Raw genomic sequence first — 22,255 nt, 5'->3', positions numbered from 1 at the left:
ATATAGAGCTGAGAGTGAGCTGTGTAAATTGTAAAAGAGAGCTGAGAAAGCTGAGGAAACAGTGTCCAAACATCTCTCCGTTTCCTGGTCCAAACCTCCGACTATTGTGCTGCGTGGTCACCTTCAGATCAGGCTGAACTGATGGCCAAGGGACTGAGGCTAGAGCAGGGCCAGATCTGAGGATCTCAGGGGCTGCATAGGAGGCTGAAGTGGAGCTGTAGGAGAACTGAAGGCAGGAGCAAACTAAATGAGAAAACAGAGCAGCCAAGGGGCCCTTTTATAGGGCTGGACTGAGCCAACCCAGTCTGTAACCAGACCGACTCAGTCTGTTTTACAGACTGGCTGGCCTACAACCAGCCTATAAGAAGCCCTCCCTGGCTCATTTGCCAGGGAGTTTTTGGGCAGCCTTTGCAGGCTGCCTTCCCTGCTTACCTGTCCAGCCTTTGGGGACCCTAAAGGGACTCCTAACCTAGGATAAGACCTAAACTATAAGATGGAAACACTTGACCTACTATTCTCCAGTGGGTACTAGTGAACAAGAACTGACCACTGACTTGACCTAAGGCTGAGAGACTGACCTACGTAGCTTGTGCCTAACTGGCCCAGGACAAGGGCTCAGAAAGGGGTCACAGCATACGACAAAATCTCCTATCTGGGAACTATAATGCACTTGTCGATGTACCCAGTGTGTCACCTTGCACCCAAGTGCCACCACCATTTGTTTTGTTGATTTATATGCTTGGCTTTCTCAAGCATTAATAGAAGTGCCTTTTGAGTTTTTTAAAAAAAGTAGTCTAGATCCACATGGGAGTGCACCAAAGGCATTGTTTCTCTAAGATCCACCTAGAGGGCACAGAATGCATCGAAACTGAGGCTGCTACTCCTAGCCTGCTAGAACATTAGTTCACTCATACTCTAAAAATACAACCATAGAGAAGTTTCAATCTCATGATAGTCACTAATAAGTGGGACCAGATTTATGACATCCCCACTCACGTCATCAGCGCCCTACAGTGGGTGTAGACCATACTATAAACATATGCACTCCCACATACAAATCCACACACTTACACAGACTGGAACTTCCATTTTATACAAAGGCCTTCATATTGAGTTTCTGTCGCCCTAAGGGCCAACTCAGCCGTGACAAAGGCTAGCACTAAAGGAGAAGGCTAATCAAAGCGTAGTCCACATTCTCTTCATTCAAGTTATAACTGCTTGTGAAGACTATACGATTTCATTTCGGTCTCTCTCAAACAAGAATCCAAGCAAAGAAATGCTTAGACCATCTAGCTGAGAGGGCAATGCACCACTTAAGATAGCAAGAATTATTGCAATATGCAAAATTATCACTAAAACATTAAGGGCTACTCCTCAAGAACATAGGTGTAGTTCTTAGGACCCAAGCACCGAACTTCCCAAGGGAGTAGCTGTCCCAAGCGGAACTTGCAGCTTGAAAGCTGAAGAAGAGCATGACAACCAAGTGAAGAAGACAATGCCAGGTTGAAAACTTGAAGAGGTGACTCAAAGGACTAGGAAGGGTTGGTCAATGTGACCATTGATGCCGGCGAGGGATCTACTAGAGGGAAAGCAGCTGGCTGGGAGGAGGAAGGGTGGAATGAAACTAAAGAGGCTGGGAGGAAGCACAAGGCGGGGGAGGCTCTTGCAAGAAGTCATGGCTATCACCGAGGGCTCCTTTGAAAGAGAAACTTGAAAGTTGAGACCTCTAAAAAACGACCATAGAGGGCATCAACCTCTTGCTCTGCATCAATAGTGGGCATGCCACTAGTCACATATTCGTTGCTCTGCATCAATGTGAGTGTGCCATTGGCCACTCACGTGCCTACTATCGCCAATGTGCCCTTCGTTTGGTATTCTATATGCATACATCCCCTTCTACTTCCCCTCAACTCGAGTCCAAACACCAACGAGAAGATCCCTACCTAGGACTTGACTAAGGAAAGACCTGTGACTAGCAAGCTAACAAGGCTTATCTGGGAGGTGCACAACGATCATTCTCCTCCCTCACAGAGGCCAGCTCTGAAGGAAACTCAGGCAAAGCAAGGTTCAACCAGCGAAAGGGGTAGAGGACTTGGCTAGAGTTGCCCATCTTCCTACAGCATCGGCATTGTCTAGGTAGCCTTGAGACCTCAACTCACAAGTAAAAGATGCCCCCACTCAAGGTCTCCAACATCGAGGAGAGAATCTAGATCCTCCATAATCATACGGACCTTACCAAGGAATGAAAAAAACAAATGGGGACCCAAACACACCAGGCTCTGATCAACTAGTGCATGTTACCTCCCCCAAAGCAAGCTGCATAAGGAAGACCCGTCTCCCATGGATTGTGCCCTCTTGGATATGGTCACCCTGGAGTGCTGAGGTAATCCTGTCATGGTATTGGCCCTCAACTTGGTCATTCGGAGAGCCATTCCTAAGGATTAGTGATAGATCATCTCTGCTTACCGGCCCTGCTCACAGTGATGGCTTCTCTTGGTCAGATACATTCTCTTTTGAGGGGGTGCCATTCTTTATCGGACTTCACCTAGCAGTGAAAATTTGGTTCTTCACTTGCGTAGGTGATCTTAAGCTCTATTGTCTCTATGAAGTTCAACGACAAGTATGGATCAATTGCAAGAGATAAATGTTGCTAGTCATATTGGGTCATTTCCATTATGAATTGAAGATAGAGGCTCCTCAGTAAGACAAGGATTGGAGACTCTGATGCTTCATGGGCCATTAAATATCTCCTATATTGATAATCAATGTCATGATCTGTGACGTATTCCTTTCTCTATATCTAGGCTTATGGATGGTTTGATGAATGGACACTTGTGGAAGGGTATGCCCTTTCGACGGGACACTTCCTATGAGGCACAACCCTTCACAAGAGACATTCTATTGAAGAGACACTCCTATTGTAATGTACCCTCTCATCAAGGGTCACACCCTTCACAAGGGGTACACACCTCTTCATGCACATACACTTTGGAGTACACACCTTTTCATGTGTGACTCTTCACTCTCTATATAAGAGAGGCCCATTTGTATGGATGACACTACAGCTACACTATAGACACTCAAGCAATACAATTACTCCTTGTTCTCTGCTATTTCAGTCTCCTTTCTGTTCCTTAGCACATTTCTAAATATAGTAAATCTAGGATTTCTTACAGTGGTATCAAAGCAAATTTCGCTCCTGCCTGTAGGAAATGCCCCCCACCTTCTAGCGCCTATCTGATACATCTCTTTCCGCAAGAAGGATATCCGTGCACATTGTGCATGGAAGAGATGGAGAGAATGAGCGTAAAAATTTTTAGCGCCAACCCTGCCTAAAGTCATCATTGGCCTCTCCATCTCCCACACATCACGAGTTGATGTGAATGGACACGACAAAAATCGTGTCTTTTCATGTGCTTGGGCTGTCCCAAAACCAAGGGATGCACCTTTTCCACCATCGGACACACCTTTTGATGAAGAGTTTTGACTCCTCACCCAAGGGACACACCCCATCGTGGAAAAAAGGACACACCTCTTCGTGTGGGGACACACCTTTTGAAAACAGGGTCACAACCCTTCATGAAAAGGTACACCTATTCCAAGGGTCACACCCCTTAGAATAGGCACACCTTTTTGGCACCAAGCACCTTATAAAAGGGTACCTAGAGGGGCTAAAAAGGAAAACCCAGCCCCATACCTTAGGCCTAACCCTAGACTACCCAAGGGTTAATTAAACCCATGTTTTAATTTTTGGCAACCACCCAACCTAGGCAGCCACACAAAAAAATGACGATTCACATTTGACACCCATACGGAATTTCATCACGCAGGATTCGCCTCCCTTCCACGCCATACGCAGCACTCCATCAGCCGATTTGCTGCCTGGGTTCCTGCCAATCTTTCAACACTAGATCCCTACCCATGCTGCCGTGAATCAGCCCTGGAAGCACGCAGCAAGCATCGCCACATGCAAGCAGGCTGCACCTTTTGTCGCAATCACCACCATACCTACCTGTGCCCAGCAGCTTTTCTGCCCCTCTATCGTGATTCAGACCAGCCTGAATCCTGCTGGCTCATCTCGCCACCTTAGCCTGTGAACAGCGCCCTTTTGCTGCCTTCCAATTCCGACCAGCCAGGCCCAGATCTACTCCTCGCACCCCACAGGCACTTTTCATCTGAATTCAACGCAGGAAAAGCGTGTTTGGTTCCACGCAGTCTGCCCTTTTCTGCACCAAGCCTCTACCAACGCTGCTATCTGCCTCGAAAGTCTTGCCAGGCACCTTTTTCTTGCTCACACTTCAACGTGAACCTGCAAAGATACTATGGACCTTTCCGAATCATCAAGAAAAATTCACCTTTAAGTTACAAATTGGAATTACCACCATCATGGAGTAAAATCCATCCGACATTCATATTTCTTGGCTAAAGACGTACATTCCAAGCGATGAAGCAATTCCTCCTGCAGGTGATTATGTCCCCGAAATCGAAGACGATTATGTTCTCCTTATTCCTGAGCGTATTCTAGACCATCGACAGCAAGAGACTCGACATCGACTTATCACGGAATTCCTTGTTCTTTGGCGAGATTTGGACGACTCCGACGCTCTTTGGCAATCTGATGAAGACTTACAACAGTACTCTGACATTTTACAGTAGTATTTTCAGAATTTACCGTGATTTTTTCTACACCAGTTCATTATCTCCACCAGGGTCTTATTTTGAGTGGGAGGGGATGTCACGATCTGTGACGTATTCCTTTCTCTATATCTAGACTTATGGATGGTTTGATGAATGGACACTTGTGGAAGGGTATGCCCTTTCGACGGGACACTTCCTATGAGGCACAACCCTTCACAAGAGACATTCTATTGAAGAGACACTCCTATTGTAATGTACCCTGTCATCAAGGGTGGTCACACCCTTCACAAGGGGTACACACCTCTTCATGCACATACACTTTGGAATACACACCTTTTCATGTGTGACTCTTCACTCTCTATATAAGAGAGGCCCAATTGTATGGATGATGCTACAGCTACACTACAGACACTCAAGCAATACAATTATTCCTTGTTCTCTGCTATTTCAGTCTCCTTTCTGTTCCTTAGCACATTTTTAAATATAGTAAATATAGGATTTCTTACAATCAACGTTTTACCTCTTTAAACTGTAATCTTTCCATCCCCATTACTTGAATGAGATTCTTACGGAAAAACTGAAATAAGCATAGTACTGTTCTCTCCTTGGTGTTTTAAGTGTTATTCAAAGATAGTACAGATTTGTGAGCTCATACAATATGTTGCAAAGTTTAACTCCCTTTGAAAATGCCAAAGCTAAGAGAACACGATTTCACACCTCATTTTGATTGACTATAGGAACCTTAAAACAAAGCTTCCCCCTCTTCGGACAGAGAGTTTAATTCCATAGTTATCACCTGCTATGACAGGAAAATAAAGAAAAAACCAAACATTACCTGGAACTCAAAAATTCTAGGTCCATTGCAAAAAGGGCAAACTGGAATGCTGGTACTATCTGGTCTTCCATCTAACATGGCCCACAAGGGATTTGCATCTCCTGACCTACAATACCTGTTAAATTACATACACTTTCAGATCCTTGGCATTACTTTTTCCTATTTCAGACTTGTTCATATAAAACAAGGTTGGTCAGCAGTACCTAAGAATTTGACCTGGAGCTCGGGACAAACGTGCCTGGAAACTTGCCCAATGTTGCTGCTCCTTTGAAGGCTGCCAAATAGTGAGGCCACCCTTAGCATTTATGGGAAAGGAACGTGTGGAATCTACATATTATGCAATTAATCATAGGAACCTTACCTCTACATGTTGAAACTGCCTTGAAATGTCATCTTCCTTCATAGAGTTCGTCACTATGTTTCCACCTGTTGATGCCTGCTGCCCATCAGAACCCTCCTCTTCATCTACAATCTCAAACTCTGGCCATAACTTATTACAGGCAGGACTCGCTAGCCCCGCATCAGTATGCTGCACAGAAGCCTGGAGTTCACTCTTTGAAAGTTCCTCTTGCATATTATTAGCTGCTCCTCGATCAATGTCAGCTTGAACTTTGCGGCAAAACGTAGCATGACTACCTCTCCAGTGCTCCAACTACAATCAAGTACACTATTACATCTTTATAAAGGCCTTTCAGCTTATGATTCCTCTTATGTTTATTGGTTTTTTAAGACTGCAAAACAATTAAGACATGTAAATTGTTCCATATACTCTGGTGATGAAGAAACTGCAAACAAGCTGGGCCTAGATGAAGGTGAAGGCTAGAGCTTTAAAATACTTTTAAGAATAGAGCCTGGAGGGCTTTGAAATAGAGGTGTGGGAACCCCTCAGTGTGCAGAGGTTGGAGAAAGGAAAGCTCTCCTTGGCGGCAAACAAAAGTTACTCATTGAAAGCGTAAGACTCCTCTCCTTTCAAAAACCATCAGTTATTCCCAGTCCTTCGGAAGGGGAGGCCCCCTACAGCAGGTAGGGAGAGTCTCTTTTAAAAAATGGCAATTTGCCCTAGGACTTGGATATCATAAGCAGCAATATAGAAACCATGTGAAGCGGTGCACTTTTCTTTCGAGATTTTCCTAGCTTTTAGTTTGACTTTGTACTTCTTTGCTTTAATTCATGCTAGTGGGGAGTGCATGATTGGGCATGTCGCGTCCAATATCTATGCAAATTATCGTCATGCCCATTATAACTCCTGGAATTTCCATGGACATGCAAACAGTGCTAAAAAACATTCAATTTTTTTCATGTGCTATGAATGACTTCAGACAGGAATGCATGTAACTTTTTCCTGATCCTGATTGAATGAGAATCACCGTAAGTGACTTGTATTTGAACAAAACTGGTTTCAAATCACTCTAGTTTTCTGAAAAACTCAATCATGCATTAAAAAACATTTCATAAATGTATAAGATATGGTGACCATGTTTACCATCATGAATGGGGCACACATATGATGACACTAACACCTAAAATCATAAAGTCTTCGTGTCAAGATCTTTGCCTATAGCTGTCAACTGATCCAGTTATCCTAGTAGGGGATGTCATTACAAGCAAGATCAAGGCAGGTCATTATAACAGTAGAAGGAAAAGACACTTTGTGGATGAAGAAAATTAAAGAGGATACAAAGAAAGAAAGAAAGTTTATATAAGTTTTCGAAACACCTAAGGGTCTATGAGACTGAAAAGGCCAAATACAATGAGCTGAATGGGTGGAGCTTCTAGGCGGCCATAAGCACCCAAGGCAAGTACAACATAAACATAAAACAATACTACAAAGTGTTTGATCCCATTGAGAGGATGGGAGCTGAGGTGTGGCATCACTATGCTACCTGAGGAGCCAAGTCCTTGAGAGGCTCCAATGGTGCACAGGGGTGCAATGGCATACAACCCATGATAGAGTGCTAATGTCGGTATGTATGCGTAGTGCCAAATCCTCAAAAAGTAGGGGAGGTAGATTTGTCTGTAGCCTAACAAATCAAACAAGCTCTCCTCCAATATCTATAAGCAATAATCTCTGTGGAGGCTGAGATTCACAGGAAGCTCGCTATAGGCTAACCAAGTTCTGAATGTGTGTAGCTGTATGAGATCCTCCTTGGATAACCTGCCTAGCATTGTGGTAAGTGAGCGGAACAAAGGGGTTGTCAAGGCTATACTGAAAGGGGAAATCTACGCATACCGAGTCCTAGGATCTTAAACCATCTCCCTGAACAGGCATACCAACATCTCTCATTACCCTCAGCTACTAATGTCATGGATGAGGATAAGTAACAAAGCAACAATAAACCCTCTGTCTTCATGCTCTGGCCTCCTCAACGACACCTCTAAGTATAAGGATGTGATCTAGTCACATGATCAACCCAAAAGCCTTATTGTCCATCAATTCTAAGTCCCTAGAGCTCTGCAAACTGACTATTCTCTATGTCGAGCATTGATGCATAGATATTGGGCGCGACATGCCCAATCATGATGGTCCTATTGTTTTTCGAGCTCATGGGATTCCCTGCCTTGTGAATGGGAGTGATGGTATTAAGGATCCATGTGTCAAAGAAACCGGTACAAACCGCTTAATTGAAAAGCTTTACTAAGATCGAAGCCATAGTACTTAGTCCATATGCAATATATAGGTACATAGTCCCTCACGATCTTTGACTTGGCCAATATGGAGCTGCAAAATTGCATGTTTGATGCCACCGGCGGTGAACAGTGAGCAAGAGGCAGTAGCTGTGAGAGGTGAAGTAGCTGTTGGCGGGGAATGTCGTACAGTATGCGTGCATAAGATGCCTAAGTGTGGTCTCTATTATAGGAGAGTGGACTCCTTGGAGTTGTTACTAATCAGAATATTTATTAACTCCTCGTTCTAGCAAATGAAAGACCGGTCCTCCTTGGAGTTGTTACTAATCAGAATATTTATTAAATACTCCTCGTTCTAGCAAATGAAAGACCGCTCCTTCTTGCAAACCAAGCGGCAATACTCGTGTATCATCTTTGCTGCGCTTTGAAGGTGATGCTTAGTCTCGAATATTAGTTGATAACGTAAGCCTTACACTCATCATCATATCAGCTATTTTGCAGGGTACTAAACCAAGGACGGTGGCCAAGTGGGGCACTAGTGTGTGCAGAAGTGTGCAAGGCGGCCTCATGAAGGAAGCAGATGATCAAAGCGGCTCGATCTTCTAGGAGCATAATGTCTTCAGAATCTATAAGTAAGTTAGAAAGACATGCAAAGTACCCAAGGGAGAGGTAATGGTCGAAGCGGATGTCATGATGTGTACTGTGTGGATGGTGTCTTGGTGTGCGTCATGCAATGGGAGATGGATATACTAAAGAGAAGATAGGTGTGGTCAACTCCTCATGGTGGTGGAGAAACAAAGAATCTAATGATATGTGGGGCCGACAGGTAATCCCATGAGGTAGTCAAACTATCTGCCCCTCCGCCCTCCCCTCCCAGTGTGAAAAAGCAAGTTAACCCACCTGACGAAAGCCATCGATCTAGACGATTGTAGATGGCAAGGTCAAGTATCCTACCCACGTCCAAGAAAGTGTGTCCATACAACGTGAGCGGAGCTCACTTGTCTACGGATACTCTCACCTAGATCAATATCCGGCACTAAAATAGAATCAAGAATCATCTTGAACATCAAGAAGTAATACATGACGCATATTGGTCCTTGTGTTGAAGTCTTCCCCGCGGCTTCAGAAATCCATGATGTTGGATTGAGGGCTGCGTATGGTGAAGTCTTAGCCTCCTCACGGAAATCCTAACTAAGGGTGTGAGGTCTCGAGAGGGAAATGGCATACTGTGATGAAGCCGTCCTATCGAGAAGTGCGTCGAGTTGGATTCAAAAGAAATATGAAATATGTTGCATGCCTCTCAACAGGGATCATCCCGGTAAGAGATCATCTGTAAAGTATTGCCACTCCTCCCAATCCACGCACTCCATTTCTCTCCCAAGTCTCATCCTAATATATATGTTGTCTCCCATGTGTATCCAATGACTACAGGCAAAGCACACTATGATGGGCCTTTGTGTAGAAAGCTATGTCTTGTCTTGTGTATGATTCCAAGAAATTTCCTGGATTTGACCATAAGATACCATTACAATTCCAAACAGTGCAAATCAGGGTCTCTGAATCTCATAGACCCCGTTCCCCTATAGATGCCCCGTTAGCTCTTTTTGAGCTGGTTTTTTCTCATGCATGGCATGATAAACTCCCGCTTAAGCTCTTGCGGTTTTCATTCATACTTAATGAAGTAATCTTTTTGGGAAAAAAAAAGAAGAAGCAATGTCCCCTCCTTGTAGGCTATGTCCCACTGCTGTAGGAGGGTGCACCTCTCCTCCACTGTAGGGTGGGAGGTCCTCTCCAAGTGGATTTGGGGGTGTCTTGTAAAATTATCAGCCTACATGGTGCTGCAAGGCAAGCCTAATTGTCTTTGAATCGAAAGATGAGTGGCTACCATCCTATGCCCCATGCGCCCTCAATCCCATGCTCCACCAATCCCAAGGTGGAAGCCACAAAACTGGTTGCATCGTCGATGGTAGTGAAGAAAGAAGAGGCTGGAAGAGGGTATCACTAGATGCAGCACGAGTCATTGTCATGAGAAAGTAGTTACTTACCCAACCAAAAACACCACTGAAAAGGCAACCCAAAGACATGTACACAAATCACTTCAATGCTACATCGTCAAAGCTTTGGGGAGCCAACCTAGATGATCAATTTGTTCTTGCCCCACATGGAGCAGTGGCTTACTGCACATCATACATGACAAAGGTTGCCAGGTGCTTCAGACTTCAGATATGCAACAGCTCCCCCTCTTTGTAGGACACGGGACGCCACACATGTAAAACCTCACAAGGGTCAAGCGTGATTCAATACATGATTATAAGTCTACTCACAAGGCTTATCATGAAGTACCTCAGGATTGATAACGGAAGTGAAGGAACAAAATTAGCTTCAGGAAAACAGAAATCCACAGCATCTCCCCATTTGAGGATGGAACTATACACAGGCTCACATATATGAGGGAAGGAATAGAAAAGCAATATCCCAATGCAGGATGTCCCATACCTGTAAAGAGCTGAATAAATCCTGACAGAAATCATGCACAGATGCAACATGGCAAGACACGATAATGTTTGTCAAGGAACTCTACAAGAGAGAAGGGAGTGAAAAGACCAACCGACATCTCTTTATCAAGGCCACACATGGTATCATCACAGAAGAAGACGTGGAGAGGGGGTTGAAGAAATTAGCAATAGGAAGACTCCAAACTCACTAGGCCTAGTAGTATGGTGTTGAAATGGGGAGGAGACAAACTAAAAGAGATGCCACCCTTGCTAACAAATAAAGCTCTAGAAGAGGGATTTCCCACATCCAGGCAGCCTTAGTTTCTCCTTCGGCCAGCACAAGCACGACGGTCATTTAGAGATGCTGCATCATTTTTTTAGGTGGGAGACTGGGATCTGCATAGGGGTGGAGCCACTGGTATCCTGGCAGGTACCACAATGTCAAATCAATCCCCAGCGATCTTGCAGCTCAAGCAGCCCTGATGGGGGCTCCCCTAGAAGGGCATCTGCATCCCTGACTCATTCCTACAGGAGCAGGAGGTGCAGGAGGCAGTCACAGGGATCTAGAGGCAGCCGATTGACAGTCCAGAGGATGGATGGGCTGTGTGGGCAGTAGAGGCCATTTAGTCCTGCTGCTGTTATGATCAGCTGTTCATACTCAGCAAGGAGACACAACTGGCTTTGTCTCTCTCTCTTATACTCAACACCGGCTGGCTATTTATTTCTATCATCTTCGACATATATTATTCAATGGCTTCATACATTGCTCCTATCTCTTGTACAGCAGCTGAAACGTTTTCTGGAAAAGGATTCCCAACATGGCAAACGAAGATGCAATTAATTCTTATGTGGGAAGGCCTTCTGATGATGACGAATCACCCTCTTCAGATCAGGCCGACTATAAAACCTGGAAGCAGAAAAAACAAAGGGCAATTACTATTATCGGGCTTGGTTTGGCTGATACTCTTATTCATCGCGTGGACTTCAAGTTAGCCGCCAATCAGATCTGGGATAATCTCAATGGCATTTTTGGTAGCAAGATTACTAATTCTAAAGTGTTTCTAAAGCTTAAGTTCTATGTTCTGAAGATGGCTGATACAGATAAATTCAGTGATCATCTCGGTACTATGTATTGCCTTATTACTCAGCTAGCAGGCCTTAAATGTGAACCGGATAATGAAGACAAAATGGTGGTTCTCATGAGGAACATGCAGGATGTTCACGCTTTGAATCCACTCTTGAGTACTTCGTGTGGCTAATAATACTTTTGAAGATACGGTTGCTTTAATTCTTGAGAAAGACAGTCACAATAAGGACGAGAAGAACGATCAGTTCTAGGCATTCAAATTAACTTGTACCCAGTTCAGAGTAAGGGGGGGTGACAAAGTGATATATTCAACTGCTGGTCGCAAGCTGATTGGGAGATATGCTATCACACAGGAGGTGTTGGATAGTAGTATCTGCTCTCTGCAGCATTGCGGTAGGGCACTCTTTGGTGTATTGGATCTCACCACCTTTGCTCTGAAGGGGGGTATGTTGGATAAATCGGAGCCTAAGGTGTGTGTGACTAAGGTTTTGTTGTGTGTGTCTAAGGTTCTAAGGTTAGAGTGTCACTGTGAAGACACTTAATGGTGTCTGTACCTTGTCCTTTGTGAAGGGTCAAGAGTCACTTGACCTTGAGTGATTATAGAAGATGAGGTGTCATAGGGTGTCACCAGCTTGCATGTGATTGGTCAGTGGTAAGTCATTAAGTGATATGTGATTGGTCAGTAGACATAAGAAAAGAGGTGGTTGTAAGCAAATCATTCACCATGCATGAATACAATTTCAGCTTGCCTTGCATCTTCTTCTCTCTCATCTTCTTCTCTCTCTCACCATCTGATTCCAACAACAATAGATGGAAATGTACACGGGATGTCAGGGACAACTCTGCATGAACTTGCTGAGAAAACCTCCACAAGTGGTTGTGATACAAAAGGGCAGGGAGCCCAATTTATAGCGGAAGTTCCCCTGCTGACTGGGCAGACCGTTGGTCAGTCCAACCCGACCCAACTAGGTTGTGTATGGTCGGTCTAACCCGACCAGACTGGTTGGGTCACCTGACGTGGTTGGTTGGCCGAATGTGGACCCAACCCTGCCTGAAGAGGCTGGTCAAATCTGGCCCTTAACAGCCTCCAAACCAGCCCTAGTCCCAGGCCACTGTGCAGACCTCCATCCAGCAGTTAACCCTGGCAATGTGTCCTGGCTAAACTCCCAACTACCCTGCAGAAAAGATAGTGAGAAAGGACTCGCACTACACCTCTCTGTGGGCATGCACAACAACAATCTCATAAAGACATGAACCTCCCATGTTGAGGTGAATAATTCAATTGACATCAAACACAACAGAAAAGTACAGTTGCTTTTACCTGATGATGACGGGAACAATATCGTGTCTGCTTACAACCTCCACAAGCTTTTTCACCCCTCCACGTACCACACCAGTTGCAAAGTGTAGCTGGAATGACCAGAATTAAAAATCATGATGCAACCTTTTGAAATCTTTCAAATTCAAAAATTAACATTTTTCAAAAGGCTTGCACTTTTTATTTCAAAATTTGTTGGAGAAAGACAAAACGAATGTCCATAGATGAAGAAATAAGACCAACATTCACTTAAATCCCAATAAAGAACACAAGGTATCATGCAGGTTACTAGATGAAAACAAACAGTGTTATTCTTCTCAACCTTCCGTCACTAATTTCCAAGTGTTTGGAAGAGTTTGCAGTTTCTTCGAAATTCTCAAGTGTAAGATGTAATATGTTTGAACAGTATTCTGTGTTATCTCACCATATTTGTTTCAACTAGGCTTCTGATACAAATTTGGAATGTTTTATAGCTATAAATGTATGCATCATGCAAATATTTGCTTGCATTTATGCATCACACTAAACCTAATTTAAAAATAGAACAAGGAAAATGGGTACATATGGCTTACCTTTTGGAACCTATCTCCCCCATGCACGTTGTTCCTGAAATGAAGACTATTATCTATGTTGGAAGACAATGCTCCACCTGCTGTTCTTGTGTTTATTATGCTTGCAAATTTCTATTCAAGGAACAGCTATTAGCAAGGGTGCTAAGAAAAGGAAAAGACAGCCCACTCGCAATCTTCATGATATGATTCCAACTCACTAACTTGAAATAGGCAACTAACAACCATTGTGGGGGTCAATATGACCAGCAAACTCCTCAATTGGAACAAGTGTAAAAGGTCCCTGTAGGCCAAGCCTTTCAAAAATGCACACAATGCTCTTTCTCCTAGAACCTTCCTAGCCCTGCTCCTAAATATAGTGCAAGCTGTAAACAATTTCCAACCAGACATTAACAAAGGTTACTGTAGGGCAGGTATACCGTCCACTCATTCACTAGACTGCAACATGCAACCTAGATATGCCACTTTGTAATATACGTCACTGTCTCCCATTCATCTTTCACAAGAGGGGGGCACCCTGTGAGCTACCATGCCCGATGTGAACACCACGGTGCGTACATTGCAGGTTTCGGATGCATTGGGATGCATGAAATTTGAAATATTAGCAGAAAATTGGACAAATTTACTATCAAAATCTTGGGCTTTTGCTGTTAAAAAGTGAATTTCATTGAATCAATAAGAGATTGCCCCAAAGAATATGACAAAAGGCCCAAATTTTCAGCGAATCAGCATATAGAGATTGAAAGCACTAACAATGCTACACAAGCCTATCTTGAAGGACTTGTATGTAGCAAAAAATACTCCAAGGATATTAGCCTTAAAAAATAGGCTAATATAATAGAAAAGAAAGAAAGAAAGAAATATTAACGTCCTCAGAAGGCCTCGCGGGCCTATGAGAAAAAGTACATCAAGAGAAGAAACTCATACAAGACTCTGTGGGCGGAAGCAAAGGGCATGCTAGGTCCCTTGCTGAGTGCTATGCTAAGCTAAAGAGCTCAAGAGCTCGAACTCAAAACTCAAATTTCAAAGCTGAAACTCAAAATCCGAAACCCAATGCCGTGGTGGCTCTCCAGTCCGCTGCAAAGATGTCCCGGATCTGTATTTGTAGAGCTATCTCGTGCTATGGTGGAGGAACGTGGTCTCCTCGACCTCTATATCTGATGGGCTATGTCAAGAGTGATGCCTCATCTTTGGCAGGAGAGCTGAGATCGGCCATACCGCGGTCGTGCTTGCTCTGGTCACTCTCTGTGTCATGTGTGGTCTCTACGTCTCTAGCTTGGCAGCATAGCGTCATCTCTCCCCACTGATCCATGGTACCCTCATGTCAGCTAGCTCTTCCTCCTCCAATGCCCTGGAACTAATTCAAATGCATAGAAATCCATGCATGTTGATGTGCTCAGTCTACCTCAGCCTCCTGTGGTGCAGGCACCTCCTACTGTTGTCTAATTTGTCTCAATAGTGTCTCTCATCTCAATCAGATAGAGCCCAACGCAAACCTAGTCATGGAAGTGGATCAACCATGAGAGTGGACCCCCTCCTAAAAGAGGTAGTGGTATTATCCTTGGACCTCAAAGTAGGCTGGGCAGGCACACAAGAAGTGCTCCTCTGTCCATCGTGCATAACCAAAGAGGAAGAGACTGAAAGTATTGTTGTATACAGCTCAAGGGTGACACAGATTAAAAATGGGCTTAATCAGTTGAAAGAGATACTAGAGGGATGCAGATTTGGTTCAGATAATCCTGAATCGGCAACAAGAAAGATAAGTGCTCAGTAGAAAAGTGGTGACGAAGATAGGGATTTGTCGTGGAAGGCAAAAAGCCTATGCAGGCACAAAAAAATGGAAAAAAACAAAGAAAGAGGACCATGCGTCTATTGTAAAAAGCCATGTCATTGGAGTTGCAAATTTGGGTGAAGGTACTTCTGCAAAGGTAGACACAAAGGCAGAGGAAGAGGAAGAAATGCATGTGTAGATAAGAGGCAGAGTCAAACAAACTTATGCCACAGGTTATGCAGGTGAAGAGACTCATGGACCATCTCCCAAAGATGAGAAAATTTTAAGTATGGATTGCATCACTTATTAGACTCCCATGGTTGGCAGTGATAAGCTGACAATGAGTGACATTCAGCTTTGGTCCATGCCACTGTTTATAGGCCGCTAGGGACAGCCTTATTTGTTTGAATACTACAAGGCCTAACATTGTATACGCAGTCCATGAAGTGGGTCAATTTACACATTAAAAAAGAGAGTCACACCAGAAAGCAACCAAAAAGATTCAGGTATTACGGGCTTGTTTAAGAAAAAGTTAAAGACATCTACCTTCATGGCTTTACTCATGCAAGCTGGGCAAGCTCTGTGAATGATAGAATGTCTACAACAGGTTATATGTTTTCTCTTGGCTCAAGAATTACTTGGAACATTACAGAGTACAAGGCAGCCATTATCGCACTTAGAAGCATGTGGTCAAAAATTGCCTCGTTGCTTTTGAGCTATGGGATATTGTTGAAGGGAAAGAAAGAAAGAAAGAAGTTCATTAACAACTTCGGAAGACCAAACAGATCTATGAGACTGAAGAAAAAACAGAAAGAATAAAAGCTAAGGGGTGTGACCACTAAAGCAAGCATCCATACCCAAGGCTGATGTCCGAATGATAATATCAATAGGAAAATGCACCATTTGTCTCTGCGGGAAAGTACACAAAAGACCATCCGTATGAGAACCAAAACACCAAAAAAGGAGGAGGAGGAGATCTGCATCAGAGTGTTGGAAACTATTGTTCTGACTAGCAATGAATTCCATGAGGCAGAATAGCACATTGTTGCATGGAGATATGTGTGATTGCTTATGCAAGGTTAGTAGGCCCCAAGGGGAGGACACGTGTGTTGCCCACACCAGAGTGTTGGAAACTATTGTTCCAACTAGCAGTGAATTCCATGAGGCAGAATAGCACATTGTTGCATGGAGATATGTGTGATTGCTTATGCAAGGTTAGTGGGCCCCAAGGGGAGGACACATGTGTTGCCCACACCAACAGTTGTTCTTCTGTGTCTAAAATGTGGCGTTCGGCAATATGTCCAGAAGAGACTCGTCTCCCAAAAGTGAGGATATGGATTACAATTGCTTGTTACAATTGTAAAAACTCAAAAGATCCCATGGATGTCAATGATAAGCTGACAGTGAATAACATTTCAGCTTTCGTTGATGCCACTCTATATAGGCAGCTCATGGGCAGCCTTATTTACTTGGACACGACAAGACTTGACATTGCCATAAAGTGAATTAATTTATGCATCAATCAAGGAAGTCACAGTGAAGAGATTTTGAGGTATCTAAAAGGTACCATGTATTACAGGCTTGTCTATGTAACAGCTTCATGGATTTACTGATGCAGCCTATGTTACAAATGACCATGACCCAATAGGGGGTACGCACAACGGAAGACTGATAGAATTGCCCAGGAGCTCACATAGTGTGGTGTGGGGTGTGGAATCACAAACTTGTTAACTTAATGTGCACTTGGTGTGCAAGCCAGTAAATAGACAATGGTCAGAGACAAATATAAAAGCAACACTTTATATTTCCGTCCGTCCACAAAGTAGGACAGGATCTCCTACTAGATGTCAAGCACTTCTAGATCTCTGAGCCCACGTGCTCCACCTCGAGTGTATGTAGACTCTCTATCCAGAGTGTTCTTCTCCACCTTACTGCCTGTGAATCAGCCTAGCTGGGCAGCGCCTTGCTGAGTTAGGTCTGCAGCCTTCCAACTCCCTTGGTCCTCCAGGATAGGCTCCAAGTGTTCTGGTGTCTGCTGCTCCTACTGCTCCTGCTTTTGCTACTCCAGAAGATATTGAATAAGGGCATGGAGGCCCTCCTTATATAGGACACAAGGCCCTTGAACCAACCAACCTGGTAGGGGTCAGGTCTGGCCGACCAGACTGCCCCTACCCACCCGACCTTGTGGTCTGTAAACCGACCAGTGGGCAGCCCATTGGCTGCCCCTTTCTGGCCCTTTCGCGGCCTTTCAGCCTCTGTCCTCTCAGCCTCTGTCCTGGTCCCTTCCAGGTCCCTAGAATAACCTCAACCAGGTCCGTTCGTGCTGATGCAGACAGCCGTACCACTGCTGACATCACCTGTACCTGTTGCGGACATCAGCGCCATCTCTTCGCAGCCCATAGCTTCTGGAAACCCTGTGCAATCTGGCCTGCTCCAGTCGTGGACAGTCATATGGCAATTCCACCTTTGTTCTGCCCTCCATAAGGTGCCTTCTCTGCCAGGTAAGTCCATGAATATACTGCCCACATGGCAGCCTGTTTGCTGATCATGTGGCAGCCCCTCTGATTTTCGCTTGAGGCAATGGTGGATCATGTATACTATTGGCCCCTCCAGAAGTGTGCAGAGCGGCTCGGGGTGAAAGTCTCCTTCATGATGAAGTGGGCATGGAAGATCGGCATTGAGCCGGTATCCACCCTAGTACATCGTCGCACACACACAAACTATTCGCCCTCAAAACCCCCGACAAAGTCACATAAGGCAGTCTTTCTGGAACAGGCACCCACTCACAGGAGAGCCTTGTTCTTTGCACCCCCGTCCTCATGAGCTAGTGTGAGGTGTTGCCCATGTGGCAACCCCCTCTCCAAGCTTTTCCCTCTGGGCATGTCTTGCCCTAGGTCTCCCTCCCCCATGCTCTCCACATATGGGGGCTTACAGATGGGGAGGTGACCTTTCCAACAGGCTGGGCAAGCTCATCGGATGATAGAATGTCTACAAAAGGTCATGTTTTTGGCTCAACTTACTTGGAGCAGCTAAAAGCAGCAAATAGTTGCTTTATCTTCCATTGAAGTAGAGTACAAGGCAGCTACTCCACTTTCTTAATGCGCTTTGCAGTCACTTCACTATATCTATGATGAGCTTGTGGCTTGCGTCTATGTAGCCCTAGTAGAAAGGAATCGTCTCTTCATCTAAAATTATCTTGTTCAGTCCCTATAGTTGGCTGAGTTTCTTGTGAAGAATGTTTGGCCATAGTATCATCATAAATGTTCGCATATCGACTTGTGTCCTCGAGGTTTTTGCTACGACTTCCTTCACCTGGAGTTTGTGTTCCTTTGCCAAGCCATTACTAAAAAATCCACATAAATCCATTATGTGGCCTAAGGTTGCAGATCTTTAGCTTTTGTAGGTACGCATCAAACAATAGGTACACTGAATGAATTATTTCTAAAATACTTGCTCAAACTCAGCCCAAGTCTTAGGCTTCTCTTTCAAAACTCACGTAAACAAGTTAGAGCCTTTCCTTTCAACATCATTGCGCAACAATGACAATAGAGGGAGTTTCGTGCGGACAGAGCAAAGCGTCCACACAAGCAGCAACAAGATTCCCAGACCCCTTGGGTGGAGCCTTCCGGCAATGCAAAATCTGGTAACATCTTCCCTACCTTGGGGGAAGCAGACAGATGGATCCTCCTCGAAACGTCCCCAAAATCCTGAGGTCGAGATCTTCCTCAATCTCCCGACAGAACCACCAAAGGCTGTGACCCGAACTATTCAAGCTTTTGCACACAAGCACTTCTTTTTCCTCTGAGCCTTATGCTTCTTTCTCTCAAACCCAACCTAGCCCTCTCCCGGTAGAGGATGCAGCTCTACGGAGCAATCTAAGGTAAATGGCCCCTTTTATGAGCTTCCATGCCCAAGGCCTCATCCAGGACAGCCCCTTCCATGCGAGTTCTGGTGGCTCGGACCTTGCAACTACTCGACTTCCCAGATGATTACCCTCATGCCCTAGAGGTGCCAGTTGTGGTCCTACAACCCCGCCCAAGAGGGTCCATTGCAGAAGTTGGTTCCTTCACTCGTCCTTTCCGAGGTTTTAGCTTCCCCTCCATGGGAGAGAGACAAGTGAAACCCCATGCTTTTTTATCTCATGATGAGCGTGTTTCACATGATGGAGGAGTGGCTGGGACCGCAGGGGAGGGAGCTGTGGATTATCCACAGGGACACGCCTATCTTCTATTCACCAAATAGACAAGGATTAGGCCTAGCAATAGCTATGCTATCTTTGGGGCCAGAGGTTCAGCTCAAGCACGTTAACAATGGACATTACGTGAGTGCACCATCCAGCTTGGTGTAGAGGTTTGCCTGTCATGCCACAAAAATGCACGGTTGTCCACCCACAAGAGGGCCTTGTTCTCCCACCCAGCTAGTTGGCTATCTAGTTAGCTAGTTAGTAGCCTTTTTAGTAGGTTGCTGAGAAGTTTCCACATGGCACTAGTGGATTAATCCCATATACAATCTTGTAAGTGATAGCAAGCTTCATAACTATAAAAGGATTGTTGTACTTCATTTGTACATACCACTACTCATTCAACTATTATTCCTTTGACTCTCACAGCTGAGTACTTGATACTCTAAGAAGGAGATCATCTCTTGTGCAGCCCCTCACAAGTCCTGATACTAGGTCCAGCACCCTGACCTGCAATTACCCTCAACTAAAGAAGGTACTTTTTGCTATTTTCCCTGCAATGCTATCCTAGACTAGCTGGTTGCGCATTTTTCCAGTTTAGTTTCTGCCAACTGGTCCTGTTGAATTGGTATCAGAGCATAAATCATGGGAAACCCTGGATTTGTTGTCGATTTCACCTGAGAATTGGAGCAAGTAATCCTAACCTTATGACACAGCTCTGTACCAAATTTGGTCACCAGAAGTTGTTCCAACCTGTGCCTGCCATGTGTCAGCATGTTAAAGAGACAAAATTCCAAAGTTTTTGCATCAATGTGATCGCAATGTCATCCTGCATCAAAGACCTAAGAAACCACAGTGAAATTTCTGGTCTAGAGCTGCATTTGGGGGTTGAGAGCTAATGAAGGCAGTTTCCTAAAATTGCTACGATTTCCTAGAGTAAGGATCCAAAATTCCAATCCAATTGGATATACTGAATCACAATCTCCTCTCTAAGGTGAGTACCAGAGCTCTCCCTCCCTCCCTCCCAGCCGCCTCTATCCCAGCTGACTTGATAGCCCTCCACTTGGTTGCTCGCCTACAACGTAGCCACCACTACAACCCGTCCCGTCCTTATCATGGCGATCAGGTATGTTTTGCTCTAGTAATAGGACCAAACTCATCAATGGACTTGGACTAGATTATGGGCAGTTTGTGAATGCATTAGTCACTCAAGATGCACCACCAACATTTCAACTCATGTTAGACATACTCATGCAAGAGCAATTGAGACGCGGTCTCAAATCAGATTCGAAGAATCACGACCAGCTGAGTCGTGCCAAGCATTATCCCATTTGGATTTGAATTGCCCAATTTCGGAGCACATACTCTTTCTGCCAGGTGCGATCGTTGGATTGTCCAACTCCCTGCAATTTCCAGTAAAGTTGGGAATCACCTATTATGCTCTTCATTTGCATTTGTACTACGCTCTAAATTCAAGGACTTAGTGGAATTCTGGATGATGCTTACAAGGGAGACTAGCAAACAATTGAAGAAGGAAATTGATTCAGACCCTAGAATGGATGGGAATGAAATTGAAGACTCGATAAGGGTTGCTGGCATTGCAATCCAGGGATTGGGACCAGTAGCTGGGGAGCAGGCTCAGGCATCACTTCGTAGGGAGGAACCTGAAGGCAATGATCCAGCTCCTACAGAGACTAATAATCAAGATCAAATTCAAGTTTTGTCCAGAGCTATCAATTCAAAATTGCAAGAGACCAATGCTCTGAGTATTCAAGGATTTGACCAATGAAATCAAGCTGAATAATCAGAGGATGGATCAAGATTGCAGAAACTTTCATCAACTATGAACAGAGAGTTTGATCAACTTAAGAGAAGCTCACTCCGCGAGGGATTCGCTGGTTGTATAGTCCCCCTACTTGGCTGTTAGCCCCTGTACCAGAGATTCCCTAGGCAGTGAGCTGGGTTTCTCTGGAACAGGCTGGTTTCTTCTTTCAACCTTTTTCCGGTTTTTCCATACTCAGCACCTTCGGGGCTGCTGTTTTGTATGAGGTTTTCTTTCAAGCATTAATAGAAGGTTCCTTTCTTTGCAAAAAAAAACTTAAGAGAAGCCAAATCCAAAGGGGAAGAGACATATGAACAGAGGGTTTGATCAACTTAAGAGAAGACAAATCCAAAGGGGAAGAGATGTATGGTGACTGAAGCAAAACCTGATTCAGAGGATAATCCAGTTCCAGAAGCTGATCTAGTGCGGTTCATGCCCTCTGCTAGGAGAGCTTATCATTCCAGTGGAGTGGCAGCTCACAGGGATAAGGATTCTCCAAATGCTAAAGCTGTTGGAGGTAATAGTCTTGATGCTAATGGTATATATCAAAATTTTAATGAATATAAGGGATTGCCAGCAGATGTCAGGGCAGTGTTGACTTTTCACCAGTATATTCAAATAGTCAAAGGAACTGAACCAAAAGGGGCTCCACATCAAGATAAAGATGCTAAGGACAAGATTATTCTCTCCAAGTTCAAGGGTGGGTGACTCGTGTTCTCCTAGTAGATTGGAGGATAGGCTCAGCAAATTATACCCAAAAGGAGATCAAGGCAAAATCAGATTTGCTGTTTTGCACCTTAAGGATTTTACCCACTCTTGGTGGAGGCATCTCCAAAGGGAAGGAACGATTATTAACACATGGGATGAGATCAAGGCAGAGATGTTTAAGACTTTGTTCCACCCTTGCTAGAGATC

General features: G+C 44.5%; 1 protein-coding gene across 1 annotated transcript in view; it reads right to left on the bottom strand.

Moving 5' to 3' along the window:
* LOC147906066 (zinc finger (MYND type) family protein / programmed cell death 2 C-terminal domain-containing protein) overlaps positions 1 to 22,255 on the bottom strand; it is a 44,664-nt gene that overhangs the window by 11,346 nt on the left and 11,063 nt on the right. The window contains exons 5-8 of the mRNA XM_087382929.1: positions 13,002 to 13,090; positions 5,835 to 6,125; positions 5,677 to 5,747; positions 5,474 to 5,588 (exon numbers count right to left, since the gene is read on the bottom strand). Coding sequence (XP_087239055.1) covers positions 5,474 to 5,588; positions 5,677 to 5,747; positions 5,835 to 6,125; positions 13,002 to 13,090 — 566 coding nt within the window. The remainder of the gene's footprint in view (positions 1 to 5,473; positions 5,589 to 5,676; positions 5,748 to 5,834; positions 6,126 to 13,001; positions 13,091 to 22,255) is intronic.

This window comes from Dipteris shenzhenensis, chromosome 1, assembly GCF_047967505.1.
Source record: "Dipteris shenzhenensis isolate YYH24624 ecotype China chromosome 1, Dip_SZ_1.0, whole genome shotgun sequence".
NCBI classification, from domain to species: domain Eukaryota; kingdom Viridiplantae; phylum Streptophyta; class Polypodiopsida; order Gleicheniales; family Dipteridaceae; genus Dipteris; species Dipteris shenzhenensis.
Note: the sequence above shows the minus strand (reverse complement) of the source record. Positions and strands in the feature narration are given on the sequence as shown.